The sequence below is a fragment of the Sus scrofa genome, chromosome 4 (genome assembly GCF_000003025.6).
Source record: "Sus scrofa isolate TJ Tabasco breed Duroc chromosome 4, Sscrofa11.1, whole genome shotgun sequence".
Lineage (NCBI taxonomy): Eukaryota > Metazoa > Chordata > Mammalia > Artiodactyla > Suidae > Sus > Sus scrofa.
In genome coordinates, this window is record NC_010446.5 from 75742213 (window position 1) to 75770164 (window position 27952).

The following is a 27952-nucleotide window of genomic DNA, read 5'->3' on the forward strand; positions in this document are numbered from 1 at the left end:
CAGGCCAGCAGCTGCAGCTCTGATTTGACCCCTAGCCCAGGAACTGCCATATGCCTCAGGTGCAGCCCTAAAAAGAAAAGAAAAAAAAAAAAAGAGTGATGGAGGGTAGGGAGTCTACAGAATGAGATCATGGTTTATAACCATTCTTGAGGGAAGCAAAATGACCATGATCATGACCATGTAGAATATCGGTACAGTGCTGCCGGCTCTGTCCATGAGGCTGAGGGGACAAACCAGCCATAGACCAATAAGTTCCCCTGTTTATTGTAGCAACAGGGGTTCATGCTGGCAGGTTTAAAATACAGTGGATCAAAAAAAGTCACAGTACAAAGTTCCCATCATGACTCAGCGGTAATGATCCTGAATGGTACCCATGAGGACCTGAGTTCAATCCCTGGCCCCACTCAGTGTGTTAAGGATCCGGCATTAAGTTGCCGTGAGCTGCAGTGTAGGTCGCAGACAAGGCTCGGATCTCGTGTTGCTGTGGCTGTGGTGTAGGCTGGCAGCTACATCTTCAATTCGACCCCTAGCCTGGGAACTTCCATATGCTGCAGGTGCAGCCCTAAAAAAGACAAAAAAAAAAAAAAAAAAGTAACAGTGGGTTAGTTTGTTCTTCCAGGAGCATTAAAAGGAAATTCTAACTATGCTGAATACCTTATTCCAGACTGACAGCCACACAAGGATCCCTAATAAAAGCATTAAAGTTAGGAATTTGGGAGTTCTCATTGGGATGAAGCAGAATCAAATCCAACTAGTATCCAAAGGACGCAGGTTCGATTCCTAGCTTCACTCAGTGGGTCGGAGATCTGATGTTGCCATGAGCTATGGTGTAGGTTGCAGACTTGGCTTGGATCCTATGTTGCTGTGGCTGTGCTGCAGGCGGGCAGTAGCTCTGATACAACCCCTCGCCTGGGAACTTTCATACACCAAGGGTGAAGCCCCTATAAGCAAAAAAAAAAAAAAAAAGTCAGAATTTGGTTCCCTAAATGAGCATGGCACAGCTTAAACTCAAATATCTTCCCTTCCCTTCTCCTTAGAATCATAGAGAGTCACAGAACAAGGGGAAGGACTTGATAAACTCCATAGTCAAGGACACTAGGAGAAGGAAATGTACAGACTCCAGTGTCAGTAGTGATACCTAATGACTGGACAGAACTTATAAGGAAAGACTGCCGGGGGGGCACAGGGCCTGTCAGTGGCAGATTTCAGAAAGATTTGGCAAAGCCAAATAGATGCTCTAGAGGCCGGATGGTCACGGTGGGGTACAAGAGTTGAGGATGAAATCCTGAAAACAGGAGGAGCTCAAACGGAGCTGAGCTGCCAAGAGTTGGGAGAGAAAGAAGGGACAGAAGTGCTAAGGAGGGTCTAACCACAGCAGAGCTCAGGAAGAGGCAGCAGAATGAGAGGGGCACTGGTGTGAGGGCAGGAAACACAGGACAGGTGAGCCTGTTTGGAGGGAGAAAAAGGCGTGCCTGCCTGGAGAAACCCACTGAAAGGCCCTTTTTGAAGGAAACAAATATGGTATTTGTGGTCGCAGAGAAAGGGCGTCTTTGAAAGGTAGGAAGATAACCCTGATGGGAAGCAGAATAAATCCATGGATGTTCATTTGTAACTGCTTAGAGCCATAGGAAATTATCTAAAGTAGGCAAATCAAGTCAGAAGCAAAAGCATATTTAACAGTGCAAAGATAAGTATTAAAAATACCACTGACTTTGGGTTAGAGGAGGGGAAAAGGAGAGAGATGCAAACCAACCGTCACTGTTGTCACTGTCCATTCAAGTAAGCCTGCAGAGATGGTCTAAGATGGAAGACATTATATATGGGGAAACAGTAAAAATACAACAAACACGCTTCCTCAAAATTAGAAGTACCAAAACAAAAGGCAAAAGGACCAAACACAGGCTGAAAGACAACCATATAAACCATACATGCAACATAATACAAAATGTCAGAGTTAAGAGCAAACCTGTCATTTCATTAACTGTAAATGGTTTACCTTTCCTATTAAAAGAAAATCTCTGTGCTTTGAGATCAACTCCTCTTTACTCCAAAAGTAGGAGCCACAATTTTATCATAAGATAAAATGGAATTGAAACCAAAGAAGGAGAGTTAATAATTTTAAAGCATACAATTCACTAAAGAAGTAAGAGGAATAGCTGTGAACCAAATACTATATAACAATTTTCACAGATTAGAAAAAGCAAGCAGGGTAAGGGCAAATTAAAGCACTGTTTTTAGGAGACCAATTTACTTCTCCCTGTCCAAAACACATTAGCTAGGCACAAAACAAAGGGTCATGCAAAATCAATAGGGTACACGTGATTGTTACAGAAACATTCAAGACCCTCCAAAAATAAATACAGCTTTTCAAGCACCCATCAAAATCTGACTTATACCCTGAAGAAAACCTCAAATTCCAAAACCTAAAAATAGTAGACACAAATATAATTAAAATTTTAACAAAATAAGAAGCTCCTTTTCTGTTATTTTAAAATTCTTAAGTAACTGTCAAAATGAAATGCACATGAAAACTCCAGGCACTCTCCAGAGCAACAATAATGAAAACTTATATTAGAACACATGGGGAAACAGAGTCAAAGAAAATTTGTAGTCTCAAGTTAAACTGAAAAAGAATAAAAACAAATAGGATAAGAATGAAAAATGCACAGAGGGATATTTTTAAAAACAAGAATTAAGCAGACAATGAGTTAAAAGAAGTAGAGCTAAATAAATGAATGAATAAATAAAATAGTTTGTTGACTAAAAATCAATAAAACAGACAAATCAGTAGCTGACTTAAATAAAAGCACATATACACAAAATTAGAAGTAAAGAATATAATCAAAACTTTTTTATTTTAAGAGAAAACTTTGCCTAACGCTATGGGAATACTGAGGCATTCCTACTGACCTCAAGAACAATATAAGAATGCCCACGACTGCCACTACTATGTGTTCAGTGTTTTATTGGTCAGTGAAGTGAGAAAAGGGAAAAAAATTTGTGGTATACAAACTGTAAAGAGAGAGAAAAAACATTGTTTGCAGATTCTATTTTTAGAATGTATAACTAAAACAAAACAAACGTAAGTATTAATAGAAAAATTCGTCATGAGAAGACTGTGTAAGTTAGCATGATTATAAAATTAATATGAAGTCAATAGACTTCAAATATGTAAATAAAACCCAGAATTTATAAAAGAAGAGGATTTCATTTACACTAGCAGTGAAAAAGATAAAATACGCTGTCACACATCCAGGACCTGCATGGTTGGTGATTCCAGGACCAGAGATACCTGGCCAGTGTGGGAGGGATATTAGTTGTACCCAGGAGGGTTGAACAGTAAACATACTGAGGATAATGAGAGCCAAATTTTGTAAATGTTTGAGAAGGAGACTGTATGTATAGAGAGGGAAGTCTAGAATAAATCATACTGTGTTGGTTTGAAATTGGAAGTATCAGTGTGAACTTATAGCTTTTAATAAAGATGGATAGAGATTTACAGCCATAGAAATAGGCATTACTGTGTGTGGACATGTAGTATGCCTATCATGTGTTTCCTAGCTCTGTCTTTTGCCTGACAATGACATTCTGGAACAAACTTAGCATGAGATTTTAGCTTCTAAATTCTGAATTTTTAGTTTCTGAATTCTTAATTATCCACAACAGAAGGAAAGCTGGGCTTCTTGGAGAAAAGATGCTTTCCAGAGCAGGGGAAATACAAAATGAACCTGGAACATCTAATGCCCCAAATAAGGAAGTGCTCCACTTATGACAAGGACATGTCAAAAGAACACGGAAACTAACTTGACAGGTCTCCACTGACCAAACCTTAAATTAATAATAGCAAATAAATTAGAAATGAATAATTATAGTGGTGAAATAAGAATCCATACAGATAAAAATCAAATAAATAAGGGAGGAAGGAAAGCTGTACCTTACAATAGAATGCCAACTAATATTAATTGCCAGTAAGTACCAAATACCTACCATTTATCCTTACAGTGGAGGAGTCCTGCTGACATCCAGTGTAAGCCATCTTAATCAGGTTAATATCACCAGTAATGGGACAAACTGACATCACATGTTTCCTGATATGGTACACTGAGGAAAACTCAGCACCATTTCTAAGGTATTCCTATTGGAGGTATTACTTGGTATATATATATATTAGGATAGTGTAATTGGGATGATTTTTTAAAGGGAAACCAGAAAAGGTATCTGTGAAATATAATGTGGTGCCCAATGCTGACAAAAGGAGATAGTTATTGAGTGTACTTATTCCTTTCCTTTACATAAACCTGATCATAAAATCATTCTTATGCACCTATTCAACAACCATACATTTCATCATCCAGTGTATCACCACCATGCCAGACATAGTGGGGAAATCAAAAGCATAACACCAAGATTTGATATTATATTCTAGTTGAAAAGGTCATGCAAAACAAAATTTATGGTGTTGTGGTTACCAATTTCATTACTGGTATATTAAATACCTTTCCAAAATTTTAAATTGCCCGGCAGGCTTGGAAAATATTGGAACTTTCAGTGAATGGTGAAAGGCAAAAGGAAAGAAGAAAAAAATTCATTGATCTCTCTCTTCTCCTTCAGCAGATAAATGTTTTAAAGCATTTATTCACAAGGACAAAAAAAGAGAGAGAGAGAAATTATGGGAAAAAACTTTTTGGAAGCTGGCAAGTACAGTATGCCCTAGAAATCTCAATCCTGAGCCAGCACTAGGAGAACCTGAGATGCCACCTGAGTTGTACCATAGAATGCCCCCAAATTCTTAGCATTGATTGTTTAAGTTTAGAGAATCTGGCAACCAAGCTAATAACCTCTAGGCATGGAAATATAAATACTTCAAGATAATAGACCTCAAGATACTGATGATGGGGTGCCCCAATAAAACAGCCAGAATAGCCTACAGTGAAACTTTCATATTTTTTTTTGGTTGTGCCCAAGGGCATGTAAAAGTTCCTGGGCCAGGGATCAAATCTGTGTCACAGCAGTAGCCAGAACCACAGCAGTGACAACACTGGGTCCTTATCCTGCAGAGCCACTGGGGAACTCAAAAAAAATTTCAGCTATCCTTAAAGAAATAAAAAAGGAGATACTGACTACTTGAAAACACCAAGATTCTATTTTTTTTTTTTTGTCTTTTCTAGGGCTGAACTCACGGCATATGGAGGTTCCCAGGTTAGGGGTCTAATTGGAGTTGTAGCCACTTGCCTACATCACAGCTCACAGCAAGGCCAGGGATCAAACCTGCAACCTCATGGTTCCTAGTTGGATTCGTTAACCACTGAGCCAAGGTGGAACTCCAAGATTCTATTTTTTTTTAAGCCTAGAAAACAGTATAGGGCATATGGAAGTTAAAACTATAATAATATGAATTAAAAATTCATTAGTAAACTAGCTATAATAAAAAATAAAAAATTCATTAGAAAAATTGATACATAAAGATAAATAAATTTCTTCAGAAAGTAGAAGAAAAGTAAAATACATTGCAAACAGCAAGAAAAGGCAATTGGAGGCTCAATCTGGGAAGTATACTATCCAAATTTTAGACATTTCAAGAAGAGAAAACATGGAAAACAGGAGAAGAGTGTCAACAATTTAGGAAACAAAACTTTCCAGATTGAAAAGATATAGTACTGATTTCCTAGACAATGAATGAAATGCCCTACAAGAAGGCATGTCACCATAAGACCTTAGAACACTCGGGGTGATGAGAAATTCCTAAAAGCATCCAGGTATTTTTTTTACAAAATCTAGATCATGTACCAATGATAAGGATCCTAAGATAACAGAGGCCACTACTTACAAAATTCTGAAGAAAAATCATTTCCAACTTAGAATTCTATACCCAGCCAAACTATCACTTGAATTTACACGCTGTCTAAAGACCTCTCCAGGCATGTGAGGTCTCACAAATTTACTCCTGTGCACCCTTTCTTGGGAAATTACCTGAGGGTTTATTCCACCAAAGCAAGAGTATAAACCAAAAAAGAAGAAAACAGAATCCAGGAAAGCAATGCAAACAAAGCAGATGAAACAAACAAACAAAAAAAGTATTAAGTTTAGGGGACATGAAAAGTTGGGCAATGCAAGAAAAGTAAATGTTGCATAACAGATGGTTCAGTTCAGTTCTGCTGTGGCTCAGTGGTAACTAACCCGACTGGTATCCATGAGGACTCAGGTTCAATCCCTGGCCTTGATCAGTGGATTAAAGATCCAGTGTTGCCATGAGCTATGGTGTAGGTCACAGACACAGCTCGGATCTGGTGTTGCTGTGGCTGTGATGTAGGCCGGCAGTGGTAGCCCAGATTTGACCCCTAACCTGGGAACTTCCATATGCTGCAGGTGCAGCCCTAAAAAGACCAAAAAAAAAAAAAAAAAAAAAAAAAAAAGAAGAAGAAGAAGAAAAAGAAAAAGGTTCAGTTCAAAATAGCTTTGTATAGCTCTAATGATGCAACATTGTATGTTGATCTAATCAATGCTATAACATAAAAATGATGGAAGGATGCATGAAGGGAATTATGGTTCTAGGTAACAGGAAAAGTGAAAAAAACAACTAAATCATAATCTTGTGATGACAAGCATCACTAAATAATACCTAAAACTTAAAAAGAAAAAAACTGTCCAAATAATCTCACCATTAAGAGGTGCAGACTTAGACACCAAAAACTATAGCAAAAGAGAGTTATAAGTGGTTGCAAGACTCCAAGAATTGGTGTGGCATCCTAGAGGGATTTTGGAGGGCAATAATTCCAGTGCAACTCTCTGACACTTTAGTTGACGTCTTTGTATAAGTGACGAAAATCAAAATTTAAAAAATGAACAGGAGTTCCCGTCGTGGCACAGTGGTTAACGAATCCGACTAGGAACCATGAGGTTGCGGGTTCGATCCCTGCCCTTGCTCAGTGGGTTAATGATCCGATGTTGCCATGAGCTGTGGTGTAGGTTGCAGATACGGCTTGGATCCCACGTTGCTGTGGCTCTGGCATAAGCCCGTGGATACAGCTCCGATGTGACCCCTAGCCTGGGAATCTCCATATGCTGCGGGAGCGGCCCAAGAAATAGCAAAAAAAAAAAAAAAGACAAAAAAAATAAATAAATAAAAATGAACAGAAGAAATTGAGTGGGTGGGTGTGACTCAGGAGAAGGTGGGTGATAGGGGTTTTTTTTTTTTTTTTCTTTTTAGAGCTGTACCTGCGGCATATGGAAGTTCCCAGGCTAGAAGTCGAATCGGAGCTACAGTTGCTGGCCTACACCACAGCCACAGCAACACAGGATCCTAGCTTCATCTGTGACCTACACCACAGCTCATGGCAACACTGGATGCTTAACCCACTGAGTGAGGTAAGGGATCGAACCTCGATCCTCATGGATACCAGTCAGGTTCGTTTCTGCTGAGCCACAACAGGACACCCTGGAACATGTTTTAATGTGCTTTTTCTATAAAAAGAATTTTAAGAAACAAACAATATCAAAGGGATTGAACTAAATATTCCTTTGATTACTCTGATATGTGTGTATCAACTCACGTTATATAGAAATCCATAACAGAGGCCTAAAATAGTATAGTCTCCCTTAAAAACCTAAAAGAAAAAAACAAGCCGCGCATTCAATTAAGGAAAGCAGAAGCAGCCATGAGAAGGACTAAACTAAGGCAAGACAGCTTCCTGAACGCTGCTGAATAGGGCATCAAATTACAAAGAGGGAAAACCTAAAGGTCCATGGAATAATAGAGTGCAGCCAGAAGAAATTTAAAGGGAAAGGAGAAAAAAACCTGACAGAATAGTGGCAGCCAATGCCAGAAGCCAGCCCCCTTACAGAGGAATCAAGTTACAGAATTTCCCTGACTTCAGAACTGTTAGAAGATTTTCCCCCTTTCAGGAACAGTGAATCATATCAGAACACATTGTACAGTCAGTCTGACCAAACATCTGTCAAACACTGAATAATCTTTAAGTAGCTTGAGCCGCGTAAGAAGTTTCAATTCTGCCACAATATGAAAAATACAAATCTTTTTTTAAGACAGAAAAATGACCTGCTTTCTTTCCTATTTCTCAAATGAATGTCTTGACAAGGGTCACCCTAACCTACTCTGGGTAGCTCATATAGTTAATTGTCTCCTGAAGTGCATTTTTCCACAATTATTTAAAAATTTCCTGCTATTGTAACCTGAGCTAGAATAACCCATTACCAGGACAATTTTGTTTCTGCCACCGAGTCAATTAAATTCAGGCTTGAGTATGCAGTTAGTGTACTCTTTAGGATCTTCCCTTTGGGCCATATTTTGGGCATTCGGGTACTCATGAGCCCCTCCACTAGGGTGTCAGGAGAGAAAATGATGGAGAGGCATTCAACAGTTTATTTTTCTATTCTCCAGCAGGTCCACTATCCAGTATGGCTTTGATATATTTGAGGACAACTTTCAGGTCTTATTTATCTGCATTCTTCCCACTCTACGTATTTTACAGATCCCTCCTTAGGCAATAAAAATCCAATTTAAAAACGTTTTAAAAATTTTTTTTCCTAATTTTTTAAGGAGGGTCTCAGAGTCAAACCTGTAGTTGGCACTCGGGCATCAATGGGAGCAGAAGGAGCCCCCGGCTGGTGTTTTATTTATACAAAGGCTCAAAGACTTCATGGAAGTGATCAGTAGATGTTGCAGCTAATCGTTGGCCTCCGCCCAGAATTCCTCTGCTTCTCTCCATCCAAAAGACGAAAAAGCAACCGGGCAATAACGGTTTCTCCTTAACTAAGGAGAAGCTGTTCAAATGGAAAAGAAATTTACCCCGAAGAGGTTGTCAGAGCAGAGCAGCCTACGCTACTCACAGAGGTCTTTGGAGGCGCCTTCCCGGAAAAGTTGCCCGTGGAGCGGGTGGAGGGTGGTTGAACAAGTTGAGAGCCGAACACTTGCGGTGAAAGAGGCGCCAGGGGGCGCTGCTGGCTAATTGCTCGGGTTCTCCCCGAACGCAACTGTGGCAGGTGTCTGCTGGGGACATGGGAGGTGTCAGGACACTAGTCACAGGTGGCTGGTGCCTCCCAGCAGAGGGAAGGCGGGGGGGTCCCTGACTGTAGTTGGGGCAGCGCAGCCTGAGCAAGGAGGCTGCGTTGGTGACTCTTCTGTCTGGGAAAGTGGAGGAAACCAGAGTGATTCAGTCATGCTTCCTGTTTTTAAGGAGCTTTTAGCCTACCACCAACAGTTTTACTCAAACTATATGTTTTTTTAAAATACTTTACATACCACATACCAAAATCACTTCCAGATGGATTAGAGAGCATCTGTAAAAGTGGAGAAAAGAGAATTGAATAGTTAATACAAATTTGCAGAAGGGAGGGATTTTGAAGCTTTTATAGAAGCAGTGAAAAAAAATGTATAAAGGAGGTTGCCAGATTATTACATAAGAATTATAACTTCTGGGTATTAAAATCTGAATATATAAAATATGGAAAATGGGCTGAGAGAAATATTTGGCCAAAATGTGACTGAAAAAAAGTTAATTTTTTTCTATAAAGAACACAGATGAATAAAAATGAAAAATTATCATCCCTTAGTAGAGAAATGGAAAAAAAATCTAGAAAAGTTAATTCCCAGTAAAGAAAATGCATTTAGGAGACAAATAAGAAAAGGGAAAATGTTTTCTCACAAGTACTTGAAGAATTGCAAATTAAAAACAGGGTGTCTTAAAAATACATTCATGCACAAAACTCTGAATGCTCATGAAGTTGTAGTAAAACAGGATCTTCCATACATTGCTGGTGATAGGATAGAATGTAATTTTTTGGAAAGCAGTTGCAGTTTGTCACTGAATATCCAGAATCTCAAAAGAATTTATATTCACGGACTCAATAGTTATGTTTCTGGAAATGCATCTTAGAAAATTCTACAAAATATGCATTTTACTTAACAGATTGTTCACTAAGGGCCATTCATTCTGGAGAAAAATTCAAAAGAAGATAAATTCCCAAAACGATTAAATAAATTAAAAGAGTTGCTTCAAAATGCTATGATGGTGGTAATAACATAGGAGTACCTATACTACATTGCGAAGTGAATGGGGCTGAGTATGAAACTATATATCAGTTTGTTACCCTTTTAAAATCAACAACTTTTCCTTAAAACATAGAGAGAATAAGACTGAAAAGTTGTATTTGTCTTGAGCTGCTTGTCTGGGGGTCTGTGGATGTCTATTTTTTTAAATTTTCCTTTTTTTTCCAATTTTTAAGCATTCTTTATAATATAAACACTTACTTAAAAATGAACAGCCACAAAATCACCTGTATTTCCAGACACTAATAATGAACAATCTGAAAAGGAAATTAAGAAAATAATTCTATTTATAATACCTCAAAAAGAATAAAATACTTAGGAATAAATCTAACCAAGGACATGGGAGACTTATACACTGAAAACTATGAAACACTGCAGAAAGACATGAAAGAAGATATAGATAAATGGAAAGACATCTCATGTTCATGGACTGGAGACTTACTAGAAAGAATGTCTATAGTTCTCAAAGCAATCTACAAAGTCAACACAAACCCTATCAAAATCCCAATGGCAATTTTTCAGAAATAGAAAAATTCATCCTAAAATGCATATGGTATTTCTAGGGGCCCCTAATAACCGAAACGATTTTGAAAAAGGACAAAGTTGAAAGCTTCACACTTTCTGTTTCCAAACATATTACAAAGCCACAGTTGGCAAAACAGTGTGGTACTAACATAAAGACAGATATATAGACCAATGGAATAGAACAGAAAGCCCAGAAATAAACCCTCACTTACATGGTTAAGTGAATTTTGACAAGAGTGCCAAGAACACTCAATGGGGAAAAGACAGTCTCTTCAACAAAAGGTTCTGGGAAAAGTGGATATCCTCATGCAAAAGAATGAAGTTGGTCCCTTATCTTATACTAGACACAAAAAATTAGCTCATAATGGATAAAAGACCTAAACATAAGACTTAAAACTATAAAATTCCTAAAAGAAAACCTTCACGATATTGGACTTGGCAAAAATTTCTTAGATATGACACCAAAGGCACAGGTAACAAAAGCAAAAATGAACAAATGCACATTAAAGGAAACCAAGTGAAACGGCAATGTAGGGAATGGGAGAAAATATTTGCAAATCATATATCTGATAATGGGTTAATATCCAGAATATGTAACAAACTCCTACAACACAATGACTAAAGTCAAATAAATTACAAATGGACAAAGGAATTAAATAGACATTTCCCCCAGGGAAGAAATACAAAGCATAGGAAAAGATGTTCAACATTGCTTATCATCACAGAAAGGCAAATCAAAACCAGAATGAGACATCATCTAGTCCTGTTAAAAACAAAACAAAACAAAACAAAAAATATCAAGTGTTGAGGATGCTGAGAAATTGAAACCCTTGTGTACCATTGGTGGGATTGAAAAATTATGCAGCCTCTCTAAGAAACAGTATTGAGGTTCCTCAAAAATTTTAAAAAGGAACTATCCTGTGATCCAGCAGTCCCACTTCTAGCACACATCCAAAAGAATTGCAAGACAGACTGTGGTTATTCAGACATGAGTATTTGGCAGACATTTGAAGTGAGCCCATCATTTCAAGGAAAACAATCAGTAGCCAGTTATCAAAGATAAAAATTTGGGCTTCAAGCAAAAATTAGGACTTTGGACAACCTGTATCTGCCACCAGAACTTCACAGGGTCTCAGTATGTAACGACTTTTCTTACAAGATGAGTAGTGATTTTAACAAATGTGATTTTTTAAATATTATATAACAAAATATGTCAACATGTAGAAGATCTGCATCAATCAATGAATCAATATTTTCCAAATGACTAATGCATGATGTTATGAGATTATGCATAAGTAAAGGTAAAAGATCCATTCAAAATACAAGAGAGATCAATTTTTTTTAAAAAAAATATAAGAGTACAAAGAGGTCACTGATATGGTTTCAGATCCCCATTATAACTAATCTTTAAGAAACCACCACGCATCCAGCTATGGTGTACCAAAGAATACCTATTCACAACTATCTGAAAAGGTTTTTATTTTTTTCAATTATTTTCACTTTTATCTGGGGACAGCAAAGGAAAGTATAATTCTAATACCACCCAAAGGGGAGAAAGAGAATTCAAGAAAGTAATTCTAGACCTTGGACAATGCTTGAGATTTTATTTGCAATAATATGTAAATAATTTCCTGAACCTGTAAATGGCATGTTAAGTACAGAGCTGGGGTGGATGGTGCAGAAGGTGGAATTTGATTCTTCATTCTGTTATATGGTAGCATGTGACCATGAACAAATCACTTAACCTCTATGCCGTGGTTCTCTGGTGTCCCTTTCATAGGCTGAAAAGGTTTTTAAAATCCTTCTCCTTTTACCAACTACAAAGCTGTACTTCAACCAAAACAACATATTGTAACAGAGTAAACGCAGAAGCAGATAGGAAAATTGAGTTTTCTTCCTCTGTTAAGCCAGATATTCAAGAGATTTGCAAAAATGTAAAAACAATGCCACTAGTCTCACTGAACTTTTCTGTTGTGTAAAATATTATTTTTCACAAAAAATATGTTAGCAATTAATATATCTGTTATAATTATTATTATTGTTGTTGTTGTTATTATTATTATTATTTTGCTTTTTTAGGGCTGTACCTGCGGCATATAGAAGTTCCCAGGCTAGGAGTTGAATTGGAGCTGCAGCTGCCAGCCTACACCACAGCCACAGCAACGTCAGATCCCAGTTGTGCCTGCAAGCTACACCACAGCTCACGGCAATGCTGGATCCTTAACCCACAGAGCGAGGCCAGGGATCAAACCTGCATCCTCATGGATATTAGCTGGGTTTGTTACTGCAGAGCCACAATGGGAACTCCCAATATATGTTATTTTAAATAAGTAAATGTTTTTAAATTTCCTAATTTTTCATCTCTAAAATAGCAAACATCAATAGATCTAAGCCACATAAACAAAAGCTCTTTATGATCCTCAGTAACTTTTAAGCATTTAAAGAGTTCCTGAGACCAAAATGTTTGAGAATCACTGTTTTAGAAAATTACAAATTGACAAACCTGAACCCAGAAAAGAGAGATCAAGGCAAATCAATTACCATAGAAAGAATTAAAGATAATAGTTACCTGTCAATAAAACGTGCATTCTACAAAATATTTAATGTACCAATAATGACACTAAACAGATGAAGGAAAAGCTGCCAAATGTGTGTCTTTGGTACCAGCATATCAATATGTACACACACCTTCCAAACAATCAAATTTGTAATATGCTCTGTGAAGAGCAAAGTATTATTCCAGGAATGCAAGAAAAGCCCAATATTAAAAAATGTAGTCACCCTATTAATAGCTCAAAAAAGAAAAATCATATGAATACCTGCTTAGTTGTTGAAAAGGCATGTGATAAAATTCTAAATTCAGTCCACAAGGAAACCATAAAATTACTAAAATAAATAATGAGATAATTATTTTAAGGTACTCTCAGAATGTGGAAGTTATTTCTTAGCAATCGATTTCTTGATAAGTCCCAATCCAGTCCAGTATAAACATGGAAAAGTTTAAATTTTTCTTCTAATTACTTCTTTCAACTGCATCGTGTCAAAGCATCTCTTCCCATCCCTTAATAAAATCTAGGAAAGAGTCTATGACTTTCTGGTAACTGAAACTCATTCCCATTCAGTTTAAACTTCTAAACCGATCCAAATTCAAAGTTTTCCTGGAGTTCCCATTGTGACTCAGCAGGTTAAGAACCTGACTAGGATCCATGAGGATGTGGGTTCGATCCCTGGCCTCGCTCAGTGGGTTAAGGATCCGGCGTTGCCACCACCTGTGGTGTAGGTTGCAGATGTGGCTCGGACCCTGCTTTGCTGTGGCTGTGGTGTGGCCAGCAGCTGCAGCTCCAATTGGACCCCTAGCCTGAGAATTTCCATAGGCTGCATGTGAAGCCCTATAAAGAGAAAACGAAAACAAAAAAAAAAAAACCCAAAGCTTTCTCCTCCACTATCACCAGATAGAGTCGGGCTTGAGTAAAGAGTCTATAAAATTTACAATCTAAATTAATTAGGACACTCGAGTGAAAGTTGGTACTGACATTAAAATGAGTGGCTACCATTGGTGGAAGGACTTGAAATATGGGAAGAGAGGACCCTCCTCTGCCATCTCAAGCCTCCTCCCCTGAGGATTTTTTTATCCAGCAACCCTGGTGCAGGGGAGCAGGAAGGAGAGAAGTGAGGCCAAAGCCATCCTGCATGTCTGGCAATAGGTTGATGGTGGAGAGGCAGCTGTGGACCTGCCTGGTTCCAAGGAAGAGCCTTTAAAAATTCAAATACACCTAGTTCAACCCCTTCCTTTTACAAATGAGAAGACAGGCTCGTGCGGGTGAAAGGACCCTTGCGAGGTGGCACACCGAGTACATGGGCATGTCCTCAGCTCCTGTCCAGCATCCCTCTGCTGCACTGCAGCCGCTTCTGCAAATGTGTGAGTACAGCCCACTCAGGGTCCCGCCCGGGACATACTCGCCTCAGCTGGACCATTTAACAGGGCACCAAAAAACACAGGAATTTAAGAAAAACAAGATTGTAAGGCCATAGTTTCAAAGAGCAAAATAATCCTTGACAAGTTAAAAAACAGTTTTAAACAAAGCATTAGTATTACTGACCTTTCCCTGCCTTTGGCTCAGAAGGTCACAGTACATGCAGCTTTAGCTGCTGAACACTCAGCCCCGACTGAACCAGCTAAGACAGGGCTCTCCATCTCTAGCAGCACAGAGATGCAGCTTCTGGTGGAAGCCGAGGCAGCGGCTTCAGAAGTGTCCTGTCCGCAGGTGGGGTCAAGTTTGCTTCAGCCCAGGGCTCAGCTTCACATCCTGCCCAACATGCATTCCTGTCATGTGCTCTCCAGGGACGGTGCTGCAGCCCAGCTACGGAATCATCTACATTGTAATCTGCCCAACATGACGCAGAAGGAGTTTCAATGGCTTGGCAACCAAGGCCTTTTGACTGACGGGCCCCCTCCTGACCACACAGCCTCTGCCCCCAGAGTCACACGTCTCTCACTTATCCCATGTGTTTTTCTTCAAAGAACTGAGCACAATCTGAAATTCTTACTTGTTTCGCAGCTCTCTTCTGAGTGTCTCTTCCACTGAAGTCCATGTTCCCTCGGGCAGGAACAGCCTCAGGAAAAGAAGGAAAAAAGACAGTTGCTAAACTTTATGTGACTTTCAGATGACTAAAAACTGACCAGGGGCGAATTAAGATCCCTCCAATTACAAGTATGAATTTGGCTCTAAAGGAACTTGAAGGGAGAAATAACAGCCACTTTATAGGACTCCTCAGCCCCAATGCCCATCAGAGGCGCCCCTGGAGACAAGCTGACGGAAGGACACCCTGAGCTCAGGATGAAGAGGGGGAGGAGCGGCCTCCATGCTGACGCAGGTGAGCAGCTTTTCACAAAGGAACTGGGAGGACGGTCCCTCTTATGCAACCAGCTCGCGATTCCACAGTCCCCGTGACCACGCGGGCAAAGCAGTTTGGCACTGGCTGACCACACATCGCCTCAGGTTGCCTTTGGGGGACTCCCTAAGTGACCACTGTCATCTGATTCTGAGACGGGCTGGGACGTGGGACCCTTGCTGCAGCGGCTGCAGTGTTTGCACCAGAACAAACATCTCCTCGGGCAACAAAAAGACTCCAAGGAACTAAAAATAACTACATGCATGTGCAGCTGGGGCAAATGATGAAGACGATACCAAAAAACTAAAAAACCAATTGCCACTTCTGAAGATCTGGGACCAAAAGCAGGATATCAGGAGCAAAAGCAGGGGAAAAAGTGACCAATAGATAAATAAGTATAGCCCTGGTTCCTCCTCAGGACAAAGTTACAGAATTACAAAGTGCGCCCGCCCACAGGGAAGTTCTCTGCGGGTTATCTCGGAAAGCTAGGAAATAGCACTGTGTACACTTTCAGGTTGTATTTCAAAGAAACAGAATCTCTAGTCCCACAGTCCTGGGAATAAAGGATTAGAGGGGAGAGGGGTCCTAGGAGGCCTAAGAGGCCGGACACGAAACTCCCCCTACAGAGAATGCCATGAGCTCTGCAGTTAAATATGACCGAAAACTACCCACCCAAATGCATTGTATATGACTCCTTTTCAGTGAAAAGCGCTTACTTTTGTCCCTGGTTCTAACTCGTAGTGAACAATTTTTTTTTTTTTTCTTTTGCTTTTTAGGGCTGCACCTGCAGCATATGGAAGTTCCCAGGCTAGGGGTCTAATGGGAGCTACAGCCGCCAGCTTACACCACAGCCACAGCAACTGGGGATCCAAGACGTGTCTACAACCTACACCACAGTTCATGGCAATGCCAGATGCTTAACCCACTGAGCGAGGCCAGGGATCAAACCCGAATCCTCATGGATGCTAGTCAGGTTCACAACTGGCTGGGCCACAACAGGAAATCCCTCACTTCAGTGAACAATTTAAAGAGCAAATTGAGTTCATAGACCTTGGGTATCTATGGAACTTCAAATTAAAAATGGGAATTCTACCTTAAAATGGACACATATTAGTAGCTCAATGAAACTTCTGACCTCACCTAAAGAGAGATAGATAAAGCCCTTCTATGTCACATTACTTAAATAACAGGATTTTAACCTCTCTGATAGACTAAGGCTACTAATGATAAAGATAAGAGCTAACATATACTGAGAAAGAGTACGGCATAATGGCTCAGAGGGCAGACTGCCTGGGTTCAAACACTGGCTTTCCTGTGGATTTGGCCAGGTCACCAAGCTCAGCTTCCTCCTGTATAAACCAGGCCCCCTCCCAACAGTGCTGCCACTGTCACCTGCTCTAGACCTGCACCTATAGCCCTAGTCAACCATGAGAAACTGCCTCCACATCTCACTCCCTTAGCAACACAACATGGGGGGCGGGGGCACAAGAGAATATTTTTATTCTTTCCCTTTCTGGTTTTTATTCTGAAATTTCAGACTGAAGCATTTTCACATGCATTTTCTCTAGATCAAAAATCCTAAAAATAAGATAATGTCTCAGCAGATTCATCCACATTCATTTGAGAATTTGCATTTATTAGTTTCTTCATAAGCATACACATGGGTATCATGAATTACTGAGTTTTAAAGTGCTATTAATCTCCTTGTGGAAGTAGCTTGATGACACTGTCATTGCAGCGAAAGACCAGCAGATGGCTGTCCACAAAAAGACGCAAATACCAGTAAAAGTCCTTAACGAGATAATTTTAAAAGAACTACAAAAATTAGTAAAGGGAGGCTGTGGATACAGATATTGGAAACAGAGAGTTCGTGATGGTCTTAAGAATATTTTTAAATTTTCAAATGAAATGGAAATGGAATTTTACTTTTCACACTAAAATCTCCATCGTACTGCTGGGCATAACCATCCCAGAGGGCAATTTACTTAATACCAAAGCATTTAATATAAGCTTAGTCTTTGATTAAGTCGTAAAGGAGAAGTATATGTAGTAACTGATCTAAAGCACTAAGGCTGAGCCGAAAGGTTTGTCTAGGGCAGTGGTTCTCCACGGGGTGGGGGTGGGGTGGGGGGTGGTCTTGCCCCACAGGGGACATTTGACAATGTCCAGGGACGTGTTTGATCCGCACAGCTGAAGGGGACGGGTGGGCACAGGCATCTAGTGAGCAGAGGCCAGAGATTTTGCTAAACATCCTACCATGTGTAGGAGGTTCCCCTCGACCAAGAATCATCTGGCCCCAATGTCAACTGTGCTGAGATTGAGAAACCCTGGTCTAGAAACAGGTACCTCACAGTACTGTCTTGGGAGTGAAGAAGGGAAAACACCTCTAAAAAGAGAGAACTAGTCCAATAAATTATGAATGAATCATCCATTGAATTCAGTCATTAAAGGGAATGTTGCAGAAGTATAATTTTGGGGGACAAAGTATTCCGTGGCTAAAACTTACCAAACTGTATATAGAGTTTGAGCCCACATTTTAAAGCCCTCGTATTTATATTTGAGGGTGGAGACAGGCAGTCTCTCTCTCAGTGTGGCATTCTGTATTTTATTTTTCTTTGGTGCTTATTGCTGATGTTTACTTATTCTCCAATGACCATCTTACATCCAATATTGGAATCTTAGAAAAACTGAAATTTGGGGATGACTGCAGTTGATAACTTTCAAGAGAAAAATATAAAGAAAAGTTTGAAACGAAACCTTATAAACTTTAATTTAGCGATGTTTTTCATTGCATTTGTCTAACATTGCAACCAGCTGTTTCCTTAGTACCAATCACACCAACAATTTTTCCCATAAATGCTGGGCCATATTTTGCCTTTTTCTATACTGAAATTCTTTTTCAATGGTCAAGGAAGCCTAAGAATAGATATACTAGATTTGTTATTGAAAAAAAATCACAAATTTACTTCTCAAGCACTCCACAATTACAATTCTGGTTGTCTTTTAAGCATTAGTAAAACTTGAAAGCTGCTGTAAGCTGCATACTCAGTTCCAATACAGTGGGGGTTGCTCACGGCCCTTGGAACTTGAGCGATTGCAATTTTTATATTTATGGTTGGTAGCCATGCCAAGACATTAAAGCCCTCAATTATTGTCTCATTTAGGTTACAAGTAGGAAAACAAGAATACAATTTTTGTTGTTGTTGTTGTTGCAAACTTCACTAATAAAGCATCTACAGCCAATGGATGACGTTTTCAAATAACTGAACTGGAAAACTGCCAAATTTTAATATTGAAGTTAATTGCTAAAGCAAAGTCTAGCAGATACTTTGTGAGCCAGGAAAAATCCAGGTATTAGCCATGTCCGATTATCATCAGATAACTCAATGCTATTATCTAAATTTCAAGTATAATTTCCCACCAAAGAACAGAAGAGAAAAGCTCAAGAAAGGCCCCAAATTGTAAGGGGTCAGAGCTCTGTCATTCACCAGTTCTGTGTATTTGAGCAGATACCTCTTCTGCTCTCAGGCTCACCTGTAAAATAAGAAGGGGTTACCTGCTCTTGCTTCTGCCCTGCATCAAAAGCCAACTCACCTATTTTGTTCTATGAAACCACTCTATCACCGTTAAGAATATGTATCCCTATCATCTCTTCTGGCTGCCCGGGTCAGTTGATCACTCTTGGTGTTTCCCCTGTACTTTGTCCCACATCAGATTATGAATAGACGTTCAGTATTAGGGAGGTCCTCAAGGGTCTCATCCAACATTACTTTATCCGGACAGAGAGGAGATAACATGTTTTAGAATCACGTGGAGAGCCTGGAGGGGCCTCGGATGCACAACAAGCCCCAGGATGATCCTGGCAGCCTGGCGTCTGCCTCCACGTTCTGGGAGCAGAAAAACCCACGCTCAGGTACTTCGCAGACAGAGGACAGATGCTTCTGCCGATCTTGGAAGCCAGAAGATGAAGTATCACGAAAGGGTGTTTCAGACTATGAAAAATAACAGCTATTTAAAAAAATAATAATAACATGTCCAGGTTATCAGTCATTTTTTCCTAATATCCACCTGAGTTGAACTCAGAAAGGTTATCCGCTTGCCAAGAGCAGGTGTAATTTGGTTTGTAGGGGAAGCGGACTTTGCAGTGCAGAAACCACAAGCGTAGGAGTCATTCTGACTTTTCAGAGGCCGGCGGTCGGCGCACCAGGCAGAGGAGTTTCTGGGGTTTTAGACCAGGTCGCGCTCGCCCCACCGCTGCCGCCAGGTGCCGGGAGGACCTCGCCGACCGCGCCGCCCCGACCCCACCTCGCGGCGCTCTGACTCCGCCCGGCTGACAGGTGGCGCGAGCAGCCGCGCCCTGGCCGCCCCTTCCGCGGGAGCTCCGGCCCTGGATCGCGCAGCCGCCTTAGAGCCACCCACACTTCCTCTTCCGGGGCAGCGCGGATGGGCGTGCGGGACCCGGATGCAGACGCGAGCCCGGCTATATAAGCGCCACGCAGGCCTCACGCCTTCCTCTTTGAAGAAGACGCAGCCGGCGCTGTCGCGGAGCCTCTGACCATCAGCTCCCGCTCCTGGCTCACCGCTGTTCGCTCTTCCCGAGGAACAAGTCGGTCAGGAAGCCGCGCCGCAGACATGGTGAGTGGGGCTCTGGACGGGTGCTAGGAGCAGGGCTGGTGGGAGAAGATGGGGCTCGCCTGTCCCGGGGAGGGGCTCGTGATGAGCACGCTTATTTCTGCAACTGACTGGTTGCCCGAAGGTGTGTGGGTTTTTCCTCCCTGTGACCACAGGCCTTTAAGGACACCGGCAAGACTCCCGTGGAGCCGGAAGTTGCGATTCACCGGATTCGGATCACCCTCACCAGCCGCAACGTGAAGTCTTTGGAGAAGGGTCAGTGCGGTGGGCTCCGCGGAAAGGTGGGGCGGGAGGAGCGGCGAGCCGGATCGGGGACAAGGCCCCCACCGATCTCGGTTGTGTGGCTCGCACCGTAGCTGGCGCTGAGGAGAGAATTGCTGTTGAACTACAGTGATAGTTTTATACGCTATTCTGAGCCAGCAGCGTTAAGATTCGTTACAGCGAGCTCTGTCTAGAGGGAACTGAGTGCAGCCTGTGTTTCCTTGTAGTGTGTGCTGACCTGATCAGAGGCGCGAAGGAGAAGAACCTCAAAGTGAAGGGACCGGTGCGGATGCCCACCAAGGTGAGAATCGTGGGGCGGGGGGTGGAAGCCAGTTAAGGGGCTGATGTACCCGAACCTTTTTTTTCGGCTGCCAAAAGCCAGAAAAGCTTGATGCTAGCGGTAGGTCTTAAGGTTCGAACGCTGGTAGGATTTGGTTCCGGTTAAGTGTGTAACTTTTCGAGGTTGGAGCTTCGCTGTTGTCTTCTCGCTGGATGTGCCTTAGTCACAATGAGTTGAGTACAGTCTGTGAGGGAGACTGACGCCCTGGGAAGTTCTCACATGGAACGCTTCAGGGTCATGGTCCTTGGGGGGTCCCCCGGGGTGCGCAGCCAACCGTTGACGCTTGGTTTCTTTTGTCTTTGCAGACTCTGAGAATAACTACGAGAAAAACTCCTTGTGGTGAAGGTTCCAAGACTTGGGATCGTTTTCAGATGAGGATCCACAAGCGACTCATAGACCTGCACAGCCCTTCTGAGATTGTTAAGCAGATCACATCCATCAGTATTGAACCAGGAGTCGAGGTTGAAGTCACCATTGCAGATGCTTAAGTCCAACTTTTTAATAAATTGATACTCAGTTGTTAAATGTTGTTGGCTTTTACTGATAATACTGACAGATCTTAGTAATAGACTACTGTAGAATTTAGTCATCTTTTAAAGTAGAGTAGTGAGAATTAGAGGGATAAGTTTTGGAGGGTTATCCTGTTTATATTTCCCAGAGGCCACTAGACTTGTTTGCACTTGACATCATTTGTGTTAACAAAAATAGCGCCTTAAGTCTTAGATTGTTGAACGCATAACAGCTCTGGCTGCATTTTGGAGCTTTTCTAAAGAACTATGTCGAGGTTCTACTCCAGAAAATGATCAGTGTGGGTGGGGTGCAATGTCTTAGAGAAGGTTTCTCAGGTAATTGAAACATACAAGCCATGGTTAAGAAGCTAATATACTAGAGGGCAAGTAGATCAGAGAAAATAGGTAGGTATTAGCTTGTTTATGTTACTTTAGGTCTGAAAAGCTCATGTGGTAAGATTCATTTAGTCAAACCCCTATTGTACAGTTAATGAATAACATTGCTTAATTACTGTTCTCTGCTTATGCATTGCATTGAGTATGCATGAAACAGAAACTGGCATTAATGATTAACATGCCCGATGTCCTCAGCTTTATATCATAGCTGAAGTTAAATGGGCCCGTGGGTTGACTATCTGGACCCCATTAAATTATTTTTTGCTATTAGAATTTTATAATTGGAGTTTCCACAGTGGCAAAGAGGAAATGAATCCGACTAGGAACCATAAGGTTGCAGGTTCGATCCCTGGCCTTGTTCAGTGGGTTAAGGATCTGGCATTGCTGTGGCTCCAGTGTAGGCTGGCAGCAACAGCTCTGATTAGACCCCTAGCCTGGAAACCTCCATATGCTTCAGGTGTGGCCCTAAAAGGACAAAAGACAAAAAATTATAATTGGATGGACATCCCAAATATAATTTTAGAGGAAGTTTCTAGAAGTATTTCTAACAAGTTTTACAAGTGATGTCAGGAAATGCTCTCACATTTGCTTCTCCTAATAATCATTCATGAAATCCCTGCCTTTCCTCTGGGTTGGAGCCTAATCCCACTGGCTTCAGTAACCATCTGTTTGGGTCATGTTGCGTTTTCTCTCTACATCCAGTTGTGTGCCAGAGATCACCTCAACTCAGTCCCCCAAACCCTCTTGTTCTGTGTTCTTGTTCTCCATCCATTGTCCATATGGCTCCCAGCCATTCAAACATTGGCGTTCTCATCCCTTTGCCATTCTCTTACTGTTCTTTCCAGCATCTAAGTCCTTTTGATTCTACATTTTTTCCCCTCTTAGGTTCCCAAAACACCAGCTTTCGGAAAGGTATTTCAGTGGAATGGAATCTGAAAAGAACTATACTAAGGTTAATCATAACATCAAAACATTAGCTTCAACTAATTAGCTTGGGAAAACAGTAAAAATAAGACTTCATTGTAACTGTTCTGTAGACATAGAGCCGCAAAAATTAACAGAAGTAATAGTTCAGATGGCTGAGACTAGCAGTGATCAGTTTGCTGGAGAAGCTGGTGCTCTCGATTTTAACTAGAAAAGGTTGGGAATGCTGCTAACTTGTCCTCTAGCCCAAATTCCAGATTTTCTGCACTAGAAAATGCTGAGAGCTGTTAGGGTAACAGTTAAGGTCATTTTAAAGCTTAAAATGGTGATGTGGCTCTCAGAACAAGGTACCTACAAGCATAGTCTTTGGAATGCACTATCAATATCCTGAGAGCTGGTTAAAACTCAGTTCTGTGGAAACAGTCATTTATGACTTAAAGAGTAGATTATTGTGAAAAATAATGCCTTTCAGAAGGTATTGAAAGAACAATTTTACGGCTTTCATACAGTTCTGGATTTTAGCCTATGCATACCAAAGTGATGGTTCAGCAATTGTAGTTTTTCACACTCAAATAGCTGGAGTTGTATTTAACACTAAGCAATATCTAGTGCCTGTAATACAGCTAAAATGGCACTTAAGATTTTGGGAACTGCTATCCCTTAAACATTTAAAAATAGCTGTTTGGTAATAAACCCTGCAGGGGGCCTTCAAATATTAGTGACAAACTAGAAGTGGTAATGACAACAGTTCTGCGAGTTGGCCACCAGCTTACATGGATGAGGGAGTTAAGGGATGGTTGGAAATCGGAGACCTCTCCAGTCTTCGATCCCCTTAGATTCAGGGATGTCTTCTGTTTTAGAAACCACTGTGGCTGTGCTTTGCTAGATAGATTTTTTTTTTTAAAGGGACATCCCTAAGTGTGTCATATTTAGCATCTGGGTTGTAAAGGGAATCAGTGCAGAAGTAGAAATTCAGCCTGTGCTGTCAGATTTGTTCCAAACTTAAATTACCTGGAGATGTGGGCTTGAACACACAATCCTGTGAGCCTCAGTTCTGTGCAAAATGAAGATGCTTGTACATACCTCAAGGTTATATTCGGCGTTCTGTTGTTTCTTTGAGAGACATTTTCCAGTACAACCAAGACTCGGTTGCTAAGTACATAATTTCTCCTGTGGGGACCTTGATTCCAGCGGTATTAGGTCAAATGAATAAGGACATTTTGAGAAGTGTTTGAATCCCAGGGGTACAGCCTTCCTAACGTGATCCTCTTTCCCCAAAAAAGGGCCTAAGCAGGTCACGCTATGCTGGAGAATCTGGCAAAGCCAACGTTTTGAAACCTGAAATACCTTTTGACAGTAAGAGGAGCTACATTGATTCCTGTTTGCTTTATTCTAGGAGCATTCACTCAAGCTCATAGCAAATTAAACTTCTGGAACAAAAGAACTTGATTCCTCTGAACATTTTGTCCTATAAAGTACCTTTTTTTCTTTACATAGAACCCACTCCAAAAGGTATTGTTAACATTGTATTCTTTAGAACTTTTCATGTAAATATAAGTATGTGATTTTTATCTACTCTTTAACTTTATAAAGTCTGTATCTTTTAAAAAATGCACCTGAGGTGTTCTTTTGTGGTATAGTGGGTTAAGGATACCTTGTCACTGCAGTCAGTGGCTTGGGTTGCTGCTGTGGTGAGGGTAGTTTTAAGTATTTCAGAATAGAAGAAAATGAAGTAAATCTCAGGTGCAAACAAAAGAAAAGGAAATAATAATAATCATATCCTATGGATTATTTTTTATGTCAGATACTTGGGAGATGTTTCTGTATCTGCACATACCTCATTACATGAACACATCTTTAATTAGACTCTTGATGGACTTGCACATTTCCCACTTTTTTTGCTAAAGAAAACACCACTTCAGTATATATGCTTTTTTAAATAATTTTTCTTTTTATGGCTGTGCTTGCAGCTGATGGAAGGTCCAGGCCAGGGATTGGATCTGAGCTGCAGCTGCAAACCACACTAGAGCTGCAGCAGTAACCCAAGCTGCTGCAGTTGAGTTCTTAACCCACTGCACCACAGTGGGAACTCCAAAACTGGAATTTTATACCCATTAAAGAGCAGCTGTCTGTTTTCACTCCCCCCAGCACTTGACAACCACCATTCTAATTTTTGTTTCTCAATTTGAGCACTTTAGATACTTTACATCAGTGGAATCACACAGTATTTGTCTTTTTTGTGACTGGCTTAAGTTTTTAATCCATTTTGAGTTAATTTTTGTTTATGGTATAAGGTGATTTTTGCAGTCGACATCTGTTTTCCTATTACCATTTGTTGACAGTATTCTTTCCCCAACTGCTTGATCTTGGCACCCTTGTTGAGGACTATTTGACCATATTCATAAGGGTTGAAGCATCCTTGTATTCCAGGAATAAATCCCACTGGGTTCTGGTGTATAATCCTTTTTTTGTGCCATTGAATTTGGTTTGCTAGTGTTTGTTGAGGATTGTATCAATATTCATCAAGGGTATTGTTTTTGGGGGGGTTTTTTGTTTTGTTTTTGTCTTTTTAGGGCCATAACCATAGCATATGAAGGTTCCCAGGCTGGGGGTCAAATAGGAGCTACAGCTGTTGGCCTATACCACAGCCACAGCAATGCCAGATCCTTAACCCACTGAGTCAGGCCAGGGATCAAACCTGCATCCTCATGGATACTAGTTGGATTCATTTCCACTGAGCCACAACAGGAACTCCTGGTATGTATTTTTTAAGTTGAGGTATAATTGACATATAGCATTAGTTTCAGGTGTACTATATAATGATTTGATATTTGTATTCAGTTTCCTTATAGTGTTTGGTTTGGGTATTGGAATAATGCTGGCCTCATAGAATGAATTTGAAGGGTTCCCTGCTCTTAGTTTTTTGGGAGAGTTAAAGAGGATAGGTGTTAATTTTTCTTTAAGTGGTTGATAGAATTCCCCAGTGAAGCCTGGACTTTTCTTTGTTCTCTGTTGAAGCTGAGTATGGATTCAAGCTCCTTACTAATCTGTTCAGATTTTTTGTTTTTTCATGATTCAGCCTTAGGAGGTTGTGTATTTCTGGGAATTTGTACATTCTAGCTTATCCAATTTGTTGACATGTAAGTATTCATAGTATTTGTTATAATCATTATTTCTGTGGCATCAGTTATAATGTTTTCTATTTCACTTCTGATTTAATTAGTTTCCTTTTTGTAGTTAAAAGTTTGTCAATTTTGTTGATCTTTTCAACAATTCAACTCTTAGTTTTATTATTTTCTCTATTATTTTTCTTTTTTTTTTTTTTTCTTTTTGTCTTTTTTTGCTATTTCTTTGGGCCGCTCCCACGGCATATGGAGGTTCCCAGGCTAGGGGTCGAATCGGAGCCGTAGCCACCGGCCTACGCCAGAGCCACAGCAACGCGGGATCTGAGCCGCGTCTGCAACCTACACCACAGCTCGCGGCAACGCCGGATCGTTAACCCACTGAGCAAGGCCAGGGATGGAACCCGCAACCTCATGGTTCCTAGTCGGATTCATTAACCACTGCGCCACGACGGGAACTCCTCCCTATTTTCTCTATTATTTTTCTATTCTTTATTTTATCTCTGCTATAATCTTATTTCCTAACTTTTAGTTCTTTTTTTTTGTTCTTTGAGATGTAAAATTAGATTATTGATTTTTCAAGAGTGTATTGTGTAATTTCCACATATTTGTGAGTATGCCAATCTTTCTTTTGTTATTGATTTCTAGTTTCATTTCTTTGCAGTAATTTCATATGTCCAGTTCTTTCCTCAAGTTTAGAAAATTTGGGGCTATTATTTCTTCACATAAGCTCTCCGTCTCTCTCTCCTGGAATTCCTAATTATTACATTGATCTGCTGGCTGGCGTCCCAGAGTTCCCCAGGCTCTTTTCATTTTCCCATCCTTTATCTTTTTTCAAATGACTAGTTTTCAAGTTACCTGGTTCTTTCTTCTGCTTATTAATAAGACTGCCACTAAATCCCTTTATTGAATTTGTCAACTTAGTTATCGTATTCTTCAGCTCCAGAATTTCCATTTGTTTTTTATAGATTCTCTTTGTTGATATTCTCATTTTGTTCATGCATGGTTTTTCTGATTTTCTTTAATTGTCTATCTGTGCTCTCTTAGCACACTGTGCACCTTTAAGGTGACTACTTTGAATTCCTTGGTAATTCATGGATCTCTGGTTTTTTGAAGTTGGTTTCTGAAGATTTTTTTTTGGTCAATTGAATGGGCCAAATTGTATGCCATGTGATCTTTTATTAGGATTTGGGCGTTTGGGAAAAAACCCACCTCTCCAATCTGTATGGACTGGCCTCATACAGGGGAAGGCATCTCAGCTAGAGATTTGGGGGAACCTCTCAAATCTTTTCTGGGGAATCCATCTTCTTTGGGCTAGTGTGTGATTTCCCAGTTTTCTTCTCAAATCTGTATTCTCTTACTCCCTCTGGTGTCTGTTTGTGGTACTGCATCCCCCCAGTGTATGACAGAGCACGTCTTTGTCTCAGTGGCCCCCAACCTGGCATCCAAACATGATGGCTTTCCCATAAGTGCCCTGATTTAGAGAGGTGGGGTAGGCAAAATGCAAGGAACCTTCTTACCCATTTGATGTGACTCTTACTGGCTTTCTGCTCACCGGGCCCTGCAGCCTCTTAACTGGCTCCTAGAATTCTCACAAAAACTGGGTAAGTTGGTGCCTCTGTGTTGGAAGGAGGGTCTGGGTTCATATCCCTCTGTCTTGCTGACATTATTTGAAGGACTCCTTTGAAATAGAATCAAATACTATTGTTACCACTAAAAATGTAACAATCTCTTAATGTCCTTAAATAGCGTGTAGTGTTCAAATTTCCCTGAGTGTTTTAAATTTCTTTTAATCTGGTGGGTCCCCTTCCGTCTAAGAAATCATTTGAGTATAGGCAGGCCTCACTTTGCATAGTAGCATGGGACCAAAAAGAATAAACATGCAAGCTGAAAACGTGCAAAACAGTCCTATTAGTCAGTGGGACAACTGGTGATTGTTCTGTGACCTGTAAAGGTTTACAGAATGTTCAAAAGTATTTTACTTTCTCTTGTAAATGTAAAGTGAATGTAAACTAATAAAACTAATATTTAGTATACTGTCATCTAAAATATTGGTAACATTGAGAAAGTATTCTATTTGTAAAAAAAAAAAAAAAAAAAACCAAACCCATCAATAGTAGTTTGAATGGTGCTTGCCTTCTCGTCACCTAACTTATAAGCATTGTTTCTGTTCCTTGGTGAATTGTCATAACTTTTGTCACAAAATATTTCTAAATTCTCTTTAATGTATAACTTTTCAGTGGTCTCACTCCTCTGGGACGTCTCCATCCTTTTCATCAGAGCC

The 27952-nt window shown here is 40.5% G+C and overlaps 1 protein-coding gene and 1 long non-coding RNA gene across 6 annotated transcripts in view; one reads left to right on the top strand and one right to left on the bottom strand.

Moving 5' to 3' along the window:
• Positions 1-19886, bottom strand: part of LOC110260293 — a 75770-nt gene extending 55884 nt beyond the window's left edge. The window contains exons 1-5 of one of the 5 annotated variants that reach the window (XR_002343323.1): positions 19079-19886; positions 14692-15205; positions 10268-10323; positions 9267-9297; positions 7044-9004 (exon numbers count right to left, since the gene is read on the bottom strand). This is a non-coding gene — a long non-coding RNA (uncharacterized LOC110260293). Of the gene's footprint in view, positions 1-7042; positions 9298-10267; positions 10324-14691; positions 15206-19078 lie in introns of those variants that run through there. The other 4 variants (XR_002343321.1, XR_002343325.1, XR_002343322.1 and 1 more) reach the window with 4 other exon arrangements.
• RPS20 (ribosomal protein S20) lies at positions 19997-21237 on the top strand. The gene is given in 4 exon segments (NM_001129954.1): positions 19997-20119; positions 20272-20371; positions 20605-20678; positions 21023-21237. Coding segments are annotated over 4 exon segments (360 nt in total). The 5' UTR covers positions 19997-20116; the 3' UTR covers positions 21206-21237.